Genomic DNA, 11,002 nt, shown 5'->3' on the forward strand with positions numbered 1-11,002 from the left:
ACAGCCTGTGGGGGCCCCCACTGTGCTGCCAGGAGACACCTAAGAACCTGTTGGCTGACTCACCAAGGACAAATGGTGCTGCTGAGAAGAGCAGAGGATTCAAGGACTTACATCCCCAACATGAAGCTGGGAGGATGAATATATATCAGGGATAAAAAGTCTTGGTTGATAAAAATAATGTTTTGTAATTGATTTTCAAAAATCAGATTATACCTTGAAATGATGAAAAATAAACATTTAAAAAAATCTAAGAGGGCTAAATAAAATAACAAATGGAAAAATTGAAAGCACATGGCATTTCACAAAGAGGAGATTTGAATCTTTTGGTCTAAATCAGCCAATATTTTCAGATTAACTACAAATTATTAAAATGTAGTTTGCTTTATGCCTGCTTCTAAAATGTAGAATCTTTGAGGAAAAATGTTGGCACATTTTCAGGAATACAGAATCTTATAAAAACTTTTAAAAGGTCAGTATCATCTCTCTTGTGGGGCTATTAAAATAGGTTTTTCAAACACAAAAGGGAAACGTGGAGCACTGAGTACATTAAGAATTCTTATAACTCAAACACTGCTTTGAGCCACTCACAATGTTTTCCAAAAGAAGCCACCACCTCAAAGAGCACCTCTGCAGCAGCCCATCAATGACAAGGTAAGAATGTGGTTCCATGTCACTCTACTGGCCGCTACTTGGGCTGTCATTGAAGTGTTTATCTGAGTGGGAAAATGAATTCATGTCAATTGTACTAAAGAGTTCGTTATTAGCCGAGTGACACAATGCGGGAGGGCCTTCCGATGTCTGCTCTCTGTATCAAGGGTAGCGCATTGCCATTCTCCCGATTTAGGGCACCAGCGCTTCACTCCAGTGAGTGCGACCACCTGCGGCAGGAAGACAGCCCCCGGTTTCCACTGGGCTGGCCTCTTCCAGGCGGTGCAGGCTACTCTTCTGACAGGAGATCCCGATCCCAGCAGGCCGGGCAAGTGCTCTGCCCTTTAAGCCACTGCTTAAAGCACTGAAAAGGAAGCAACAACATCAGTAGCTGCTTCAGGACCACAAGGAACCTGTGCCTCAAAGTCTCTTGGGTCTGGAGCTGCCCAATACTCAGGCACACCAATACCTGCTGGCGTCATGAGTGTGGATGAAGCCCCAGGAGCAAATGCTTCCAGCTCAGAATCCCCTCCATGAATACCACGGGCCCCCACCTGGCCCCGGGTAGCCCTGCCCTCCTCTCACAGCCGGCTCTGGGCTTAGCTTTCCAGTTTCAGCAGCCCTGACTTCTCCAGGCTGGCCTGCCTTTGGCCCTCGGACCCAGTCACCTGATTCTTAGCCTGCTGCTCCACCTGGCCTTGCCCTTGGTACCAGTCTGGTCCATCAGGCTGCACACTGGGCTCCCTGGTGCTCCTGGTTGGCCCGCTGCCGCCAACATGGCCGTGGGGGTGTGGGAAGCTAGAGAGCCCAGGTGCCCCCAGAGGGCAGACCATGCAGGAGACTGCAGGCTGTCCTGATTCCTTCCAGTGTAAGTGCAGTATGCTGTATTTATCCCTTTCTAAGGGATCAATAAATCCACACGGCAGAGAACTGACCTGTTCTAACCAACAACAGGGGTGTAGAGACAAATGCTCATAGTACCCAGAATACCAAGACACTCACACACAGATCTGGGAAGGGTGTGAGCTGGAACCTCCCAGGGTCAGGCATGGGGATGCAGCTAGGCGTAGTTTCTCTCTCAACTGTTAAACTGACTTCATACACTACACCAAATCAAGAAAACAGCTGTCCTGAAGCTGATTCCCTTCAGTCATATGCAGAAGAAATCACACCTTTCAAGGAACTAATATTGCTTTGAGTCTCAGCACCAAAGAACTGCTGGAGTCCTCTACCCACGACTAGAGGGAAAGGACACTGCAGCACGCACATGTGCCAGGGCCCAGAAACCCCCGCCTTCCACAGAGATGGGCTTGGGACAGGGACACAGGGAACACTGACATCAGGGGGTTTATAAAGAAAATGGCTCAAAAATACAAGAAATATTGATGCCTGGGGAAAAAATATTCCTTTTTAATTTTCAAAATACTTGGTCACAGAGCATAAGGAAAACCAGGAGAATTCTTACCCCTTTGTGATACTTGTGTCCACATTTTAGCACACGCACATTTTTTGATTTGAACACCTCATGGCATAATTCACAGGAACTCGTGCCTGATGACTGTGGAAGTAACAAATAACACTGAATTATTTTTTTTAAATACACGAATTTTTCCTACAAGTGGCCTTCAAACTTTTTGGCACAAAGGGTGGCAAACAATTCCCAGTCACATCTTAAAGTGTAAGAGGGAATGACTTATTTTTTTTTTTTTTTTTTAAGACAGAGTCTCACTATGTTGCCTTTGAAAGTAGAGTGCTGTGGCATCACAGCTCACAGCAACATCAAACTCTTGGGCTTAAGCGATTCTCTTGCCTCAGCCTAAGTAGCTGGGACTACAGGCACCTTCCACAACTCCTGGCTATTTTTTTTGTTGCAGTTGTCATTGTTTAGCTGACCCAGGCGGGTTTGAACCTGCCAGCCTGGGTGTATGTAGCCGGCATCCTACCCACAGAGCTATGGGTGCTGCCTGGGAATGACTTGACCTGCAGCTGGATCAGATGGTGAGGGAAGTCCCTAAGCCCTGACACAACAGACCACTGAGCAAAAGCAGGTTATAATATCACATGTATCACGTAATTTAAATTTTTAAAAATAAAGAGAAGGCCTGGTGCAGTGGCTAATGTCTGTAATCCTAGCTCTCTGGGAGACCAAGGCAGGTGGATTGCCTGAGCTTATAGGTTCGAGACCAACCTGAGCCAGAGAGAGATCTCATATCTAAAAATAGCTGGGTGTTATGGCAGACACCTGTAATCCCAGCTACTTGGGAGGCTGAGGCAAGAGAATCGCTTGAGCCCAAGAGTTTGAGGTTGCTGTGAGCTATGACACCATAGCACTCTACCATAGAGGGCAACAAAGTGAGATTCTTGTCTCAAAACAAACAAACAAAAAAAGTAAAATAGAATACATGTATAACTAGATGTCCAGAAGAGCATCTGGAAAGATACACAAAACATGAAAGTAGTTACCCTGGTTAAGGGAGATTTTATTTTTTTCATTATTATTTTGTAAAGTTTCTATGAACGTGGATTACTTGTACAAATCAAAACAAAACATACAATGGATGGCTCATTTGGCAAACATCCAGGTGAGGGACTGCTTGGGGACTTGACACAGATGAATGGAAGGTTTCCAGCCTCCAGTGGCTCAGTTTGGTGAGCAGACAGCATTTCAGACCTAATAGCAGACTAAGGGTTCCCACCCACACTACATAGGTAATTTCCTTCTTTTTGTTGAGACAGAGCCTCAAGATGTTGCCCTAGGTAGAATGCCTTGGCATTACAGCTCACAATAGTGTCCAACTCCTGGGCTCATGCAATTCTCCTGCCTCTGTCTCCCAAGTAACTGGGACCACAGGCGCCTGCCACAACACTTGGCTATTTTTTGGTTGCAGCCGTCATTGTTGTTTGGCGGGCCCGGGCTGGATTCGAACCCACCAGCTCAGGTGTACGTGGCTGGCGCCTTAGCCGCTTGAGCCACAGGTGCTGAGCTGGCATAGGTAAATTCTATGTTAACTCACCTCTGCACTCTGAGCACCCTTGAAGACAGGAAATGAGTCTTGTTCATCTGTGTCCTCAGCAGACAATAAGGAACCCAGCCCTGAACCCACACTCCAAAAACATCTGCAGTTCAGGGAATGGAGCTGGGAAAACATCTGAAGCTGCTGACCAGCCTTTCACTGTCTTTTCTCAAGGTGTGATGTGGCCCAAGCAGAGCAGCAGCACCACAGCATGAGGGTTCACCCTCCTTTACTGTTGCCTGTAACTTCAGGGTCAGGGACAAACAGATGTCAGTCCTGGGGAAAGGCAAGTTAAGGCCTCTCTAATGCCCTCTACAAAGCTCAGATCTAGGTTTATCTTAAACAGTCTACAGTTGGCCGTATCTGAGAAAAGATGGGCACAGTTTACTTCTAAGTAAAAGACAACTACACAAAAAAATAGAGAGAAAACAAATTCCTGCCCCTAGAGAACATAAAAAGTGTGACTGAAGTGTGCAGCTTTGACTAAATTCACACACATGCACATAGGAGAGGGCAGAAAAGTATGCGCCAATGTTACAATGCTTGTTGGGGGGTTGGATTTATTAAAAATACTCTTTTTATTTGTATTTTCTATTGTTAGCCATGTGTTACTTTTGTCCTTTTTTTTTTTTTTAGACAAGAGTCTCATTATGTCACCCTCGATAGAGTGCCATGGTGTCATAACTTAAGTGATTCTCCTGCCTCAGCCTCCTAAGTAGCTGGGATTATAGGCGCCTGCCACAACACTTGGCTATTTTTTTGTTGTAGTTCTCGTTGTGCAGAAGGCCTGGGCCACATCTGAACCTGCCAGCCCCAGTGTATGTGGCCAGCACCCTAGCTATGGAGCTACGTGCACCAAGCCTCCTTTTGTACTTTGAAAATATAATACTTTTAATTCACAAAAAGATTCAGTGCCAGCTCAAGTAAGCAAACCAGTATTGTGTTCCCTGCTGAGAACACTACAGGGTCCACAGTTCTCCTTATGTTCTATAAGCTGTACTGACACCACAGCTACCCAAAGAGAAATGGAGTTCTACACGAGAATTCTATGCAGAGTACTCAGCCCTGAGCCACACAGGCAACAGGGCGTCTTTCAAACTCCTGTATGGTCCCTGCAGCACGGTCTCCAACACCAGCCAGCCATGTGATGGGGATTAGGGAACAACAAGCTGTGTGAACAAGTCCAAGGGCCTGCTATGAGCTACATCCACGCTTTCAAATATTTTAGCCAACTGCATGAGCCACCTGTGCTATGGTTTCATTATAAAATACAATTACAATGCCAATCAAGTCAGATCATAGATGTTAAAGTATTTTATGCAAAGTTCTATGTAAATATAAATATTCTTACTAAGAGGAAAACCTACAACCTAAATCAGCATATGCAGTCCAAGAAAATTCAGCCTATCCTAGTGTCCCTTTTAGGCTTTTGAGGGAACAGGCAAAGGGCAGCCACTAGCCTTGCTGGGGCAGAGCTGACCCTGCCCATTCTACAGTAGCACCATGTCAGCCAGGCTCCCAGTGCCATTAAGAGATGGGACTCAGTCTGTGTGAGTCCAAAGCCCATGGTTACACAGAAGAAATTATTCAAAAGCTGTTTTCCCAAACTATTCAAAATACCACACTAGACAGAAAATGTTAATGTACTTGACCATCTGCAGCAAAACAAGGAAGGAGAGAGAAGGTTCCCCCAACAGGGCTTCTCTCTACAATGAGCCCCAAGGCACTTGTCAGAGCAGAGACATGATCTCAGCAATTAGGTGATTGTTCTAACTGGGCCATTCAAGTACACTGAAATTTGGTTTCTAATTTTAGAATCAAATAAAAATCAGGTTTAGAAATTAAAAGAATGGAGCTAAATCAGGGCTTCAAAATTTTGCTTCCTTCTTGTTCTTCATTAAAAAACAAAACTAACTATACAGTGATACATACAACACTCACAGGGACATCCTCTGCTTTTTGCCCCTTGGTTTTGGGTGATGGTCCGACAATCACTGAGGGTGGGCCCTGGAAGGACCTGGTCACAGAAGCTGCAGAGCTGAGCTCAGGTGTCCTCTTGTCTTTCCCAGGATTTGGCTACAGAGATAACAGAGGGGGAGGGGGGATAGGAGGAAAGCAAAGTTCAGTTACCTAAAAGCTTGATCATCTTCTGTCATTAGTAAATTATTTTCCACATTTCGGTTTAAAGCATTTTTTAATAATCCTCATACTTTATGGATGAAGTGGCACATTTTCTTGTATCTGAATGAAATACCTTTTTCTTTTTCTGTTCATCTAGAATGTGTTCCGTCACTCTTTGGACAATTTCATCAATACTCAATCCTGATAGTGAGTTTTTGTTTTTGTTTCGCACTTTTTTAATAAAACCAGCAAGCTCAGTGCTGAAAGAGAAAGTGAATGGTAAGTGACAACAAAGTCAAGTTTTTTACTGCTAAGAATTATTATATGCCAATATCAACCCAACCCAAAAAATCAAAAATAAATGTAACAGGGTGGCACCTGTGGCTCAGTGAGTAAGGTGCTGGCCCCAAATAACCAAGGGTGGTAGGTTCAAACCCGGCCCTGGCCAAAGTGCAACCAAAAAATAGCCAGGCGTTGTGGTGGGTGCCTGTAGTCCCAGCTACTCAGGAAGCTGAGGCAAGAGAATTACCTAAGCCCAAGAGCTGGAGGTTGCTGTGAGCTATGACGCCACAGCACTCTACCGAGGGTGACAAAGTGAGACTCTGTCTCTAAAAAAAAATAAATAAATAAATAAATAAACATAACAAAAAATTAATGTGTAGATTCAGCGATAACAATAGTAATTGCATATAAAAAGCAAAACTATTTTTAGGCAAAATTACTTTTTCCAAAGTAGTTATGAAAATTTCAGTATTACTTCTAAATGTTTATTTCAATGGAATTTCAAAGTAATTGTGTATCTGCTAGATCCACCTGGGATATCAATCTCTATTTAGAAAACTGACTTTGCAGCCTATGTTATCATAGCTTTACACAAAATCATTGAACGATAAAGACACACTATTGGTTCCAACTTGAAATCAATAAATTCTTTCCAACCAAGAGGAAAATAGTTTAGCAGACTCCTTCCTTGAAAAATCCAGTCAACAGCAAGGTTCAAAGCCTGAACCTTTCATAAGTTCCATCAGGTGGGCCTTAGAGTCAATAGGAACTTGCTAGCTGCAATAATATTACTCCAAATATTTTGACTTTCAGAAAATTAGGATGCAATTTACTTGATTGTTTAATCTCTGCCAAATATAATCAGGATTGCAAAAAATTTTATTTGTAGGGTACTTCTGGTAATTACAACTTGAATATTTTACAACTGGCATGGCAATTACTATTGAGAGAATTTATGTTTTCTCAACTTAGGCAGGGCAAAATACACCCATGTGCAAATGAAATGCACTTCTTTTCAAATGGGCAGAGCTATACCAATATAAAATATTAATTCTAGCCAATCATATATATGTATATATTTTTTGAGTGTCCCATACTGTTGCCTTGGCTAGAGTGCAGTGGTATCATCACAGTCTATTGCAACCTCAAACTCCTGGGCTCAAGTGATCCTTCTGCCTCAGCCTCCTGTGTGCCATTATGCCCAGTTTCTTTTTCTTTTTTTTGGATGGTGGGCAGGAAGGGAGCAGCAGGAGAGGAATGGGGAGCCCCAGTTAAATTTCCTTTCTTTCTTTTTTTTTTCTGAGACAATCTTACTATGTCACCCTTGGTAGAGTGCTGTGGTGTCATAGCTCACAGCAACCTCAAACTCTTAGGCTTAAGTGATTCTCTTGCCTCAGCCTCCCAGATAGCTGGGACTATAGGCGCCCACTACAATGCCTGGCCATTTTTTTGTTGTAATTGTCATTATTGCTCGGCAGGCCCTGGCCAGGTTCAAACCTGCCAGCTCTGGTATATGTGGCTGGCACCCTAGCTGCTGAGCTATAGGCACGGAGCTAAGTTTTCTATTTTTTGTAGAGACAGGATCTTGCTCTTGCTGATCTTGAACTTCTGAGCTCAAGTGATCCTCCTGCCTCTGCCTCCCAGAGCACTAAGATTAAAGGTGTGAGCCACCTCACCTGGCCAGGCCAATTATATTTTAACAAGCCTTTTGTTTCCAAATTTCAATTTCAAAGCCTGGAGTTAACACTGTCTCAGAAGTAGGAGAAAGAAAGCAGGCACAAGCATCATTTCTGAGTGCAGAGGCCTCTGTTGTGCACTGCACCCAGACACACTGCCTCTACCTCGCCTTTTCTCTCCGCTGAGACAAGGGGCACCTGTACACCCTGCACCGGTCTGAAGAGCAGAGTGCAGAGGTGGAGACAAAATTGCTGCCAAGCAGCTGGAAAACCTTCCACCCTGCTCCCGCTTTGGCTGGGCAGTGAGAGCACCTGTGCCCACACGCACAGGGCCCGTCAGCACTCGCACAGAGATCAAAACTCGGGTCTCAACCTCACACCTTTGACAACTGAAAGGTCTTAACAAGGTTCAGCTCTGACAACTCAAAGGTCTTGTCTTAACAAGGTTAAGCTGCTGCTGGCTTCTTTGCCATATGTGACACGCCCCTCCTCCTGCCATCAAAAGACACAAACCTCTTCTTAATTTTTTGCACTTCATTTACTAATGCTGTAATGTTTTAAAGAGTGTTACTGATCTCATCAAAATCTTAGCAAACTTAGCTGAGTATTACAGCGGGCACCTGTAGTCCCAGCTACTTGGGAGGCTGAGGCAAGAGAATCACTTGAGCCCACAAGTTTGAGGTTGCTGTGAGCTGTGACACCATAGCACTCTAGTGAGGGGCGACATAGGGAGATTGTCTCAAAAAACAAAAACAAAAACAAAACTCAGCAAACTGTCATGGGCTCTGAGGAGTGCTGAACACACAGTGGTCAACGTTTTCAATCTAGATATGCACATTAAAAAATTTATTTGAAAATACTCACCTCTGTATTTACAAAAAAAAGAATGTAGGCACCTGTCTGAGTGAAACAAGAGGCAATCTTTCCTGTTATCTCCTAACTGGCATGGCTTTATCCAGTCAAGGTATCACAACTGCACACAGTACTGGACACAGGACGGACAGCTCACGTGCATACCTGTTGTAGCATGGGAACACCACAGACAGGTGCTCAATGATACTGTTGAACGGCTTTTTTGGAGACTGGCTTGTACCAGCAGTGCGTCCTGAAGGAGCAGGGACAGGATCCACCACAGGGCTGTGTTTCGATGGAGTGACCTGGCCAGCCCGCTTGCGTTCCGATGGCTGAGTGACTTTAGGCTGACAGGAGGGCGGCCCCGGCAACAGTACAGGAGAAGCCTCCACTGGGCAGTCACTGGCAAAAAAGAGACCTGGACCCTCATGAGCCACCGTTTGGTCTTCAGTTGTGTCACTTGGTGAAGTCACAGAGCCTTGGTCATCATAGCCTGAAGACTCAGGATGTAACGAAGGATGAATCTGTGAGGAACACACCACAGTAGAGGGTCGCTTAGGGCTGTCTTGAATGAAGAGCAGAAGCACCAGGACAAGGACTCAAGGACTGATGTGGGCAGACTATGACAAAGCCCACCAGCAAACGACACATTAGCTACTTTGTTAAAAAGAATTACTAATTATAACTTGTTAGTTGTTAAAGAGTAAAAGCAGGACTCTGACTTCTGAATAACTCTCTATAATTCATTATTTTCTCTGCCAAAGAGAAGAACTACCTCAAAGAGAACACTTTACCTACCTGCCAGCTCTCCTTCAGCCTCTAGCTGATCACACTTCTCTTCCCAGAGCAATGTTTTTGCGGACTGATTAGAAATCTCCATTCCAGGCACAAAGCCACACCTGCTGGTTGCCTCCTCTTTATCAAACCATGAGTTTCTCAGCTCCACACTGCTTGGCAGCCCCTGTGTCCAGGCCAGCAGTGCTGAGGCTCCTCCTCGTGCTGCTGAGGGAGTCCTGAGGCCCAAATCCTGGCTGTCTAACACTCTCTAGGCACTCTCACAGGCCTCAGTGACTCTGCGCTTGCTGCTAATTGACACCCACTTTTTACACGTCTCCAGTCTAGACTATTTTCCCGAGATCTAAACCTGCAAATCCTCCTGGGTGATTGACAGAGGCCCAGGCCTCACCCTCAACTCCCCGCAGATACACACAGTGCCGCCATCTTGTGAGCACCAAGGTCCCTCCAAGTGCACCTCCTGAATGCCTTGTTCCTCTGCCCTCCTCCCCCTGCTTCTCCCTCCATGCCTCACACAGGACTGATGGCAGTAAGCTGAACACGCACAAACTCACAGACAGCCCCACATTCTGAAAAGAAAGGACACAAGCTAAGGTGCCTGAAAGTGGTCATTACCAACAGCATATTCACCTAATACTGTTCTCATGCGTGGATGTAGGAAGACTGAACTTCTCTTTATACAAGAATGTTATAAAGCTTAAGAGACTTACCAGTACTACCAATAATAAAAACATTAAGGCAATAAATACTTTTCCTTTGACAGAGTCTCACTATGTCACCCTTAGTAGAGTGCCATGGTGTCACAGCTCACAGCAACCTCAAACACTCGGGCTTAAGTGATTCTCCTGCCTCAGCTTCTCAAGGCTGGGACTACAGGCACCCACTACAACACCCAGCTATTTTTGTTGCAGTTGTCATTGTTGTTTACCTGGCCTGGGATGGGCTCGAATCCATCAGCCTCAGGGTATGTTACAGCTAGAGCTATAACCACTTTGCTACCAGTGCTGAACTAAAGGCAATAATTAATCCGCCCCATCCTCATTTCCAGAAAACAACAAATAAGAAATTGTGGTTAAAAAAAAACAAAACACAAAACATGTGTTAGACTTACTGTGTGACAGGCAGGAAACGATAGCTCAGAAACCTGCACTTTAGGAAGTTCGCTGAGCTGAGAACCATTTTTAATTGCCTTAATTTGTTCTTCAAACTGACTCTGTGGGAAGAAGGGAAAGTGTAGGAAAACCACAATCGCCAATTAATGCTTTGTTTTTTACTGTACATTACAAATGTCTTAGAATTTTCAGGAAACATAAATGTCTTGTACAGAAAGAAACTTAAAATAAGACAATCAGAATGCTCTAGTAGGGGTGTCCAACCTTTTTTTTCCTGCCACATATTAAAAATACAAACACTAATGAAAGCTGATAAGCAAAAAATTAGATCCATACATAATTCTGTGCATCATTTTCAAAATATTCACCACACAGATAAGCAAAACAGGCCTCAAATAATCTGCACATAGCCACAGGCTGCATACCCTATTACAGTCTCACGAAACTTAACTTCTCTTCTTAGCACTCTGGGAAGCCAAGGCGGGTGAATTGCTTGAGCTCA

The 11,002-nt window shown here is 44.4% G+C and overlaps 1 protein-coding gene across 1 annotated transcript in view; it reads right to left on the reverse strand.

Moving 5' to 3' along the window:
* Nucleotides 1-256: 256 nt before the first annotated feature.
* Nucleotides 257-11,002, reverse strand: part of TTC3 (tetratricopeptide repeat domain 3) — a 116,913-nt gene continuing 106,167 nt past the window's right edge. Inside the window, exons 40-45 of the mRNA XM_023519593.1 lie at nucleotides 10,500-10,601; nucleotides 8,759-9,117; nucleotides 5,917-6,043; nucleotides 5,595-5,738; nucleotides 2,114-2,206; nucleotides 257-1,012 (exon numbers count right to left, since the gene is read on the reverse strand). Of these exons, the coding sequence (XP_023375361.1) occupies nucleotides 938-1,012; nucleotides 2,114-2,206; nucleotides 5,595-5,738; nucleotides 5,917-6,043; nucleotides 8,759-9,117; nucleotides 10,500-10,601 (900 nt within the window). The 3' untranslated portion in view covers nucleotides 257-937. The remainder of the gene's footprint in view (nucleotides 1,013-2,113; nucleotides 2,207-5,594; nucleotides 5,739-5,916; nucleotides 6,044-8,758; nucleotides 9,118-10,499; nucleotides 10,602-11,002) is intronic.

The sequence above is a fragment of the Otolemur garnettii genome, unplaced genomic scaffold (assembly GCF_000181295.1).
Source record: "Otolemur garnettii isolate 467f Iridium unplaced genomic scaffold, OtoGar3 scaffold00180, whole genome shotgun sequence".
NCBI lineage: Eukaryota > Metazoa > Chordata > Mammalia > Primates > Galagidae > Otolemur > Otolemur garnettii.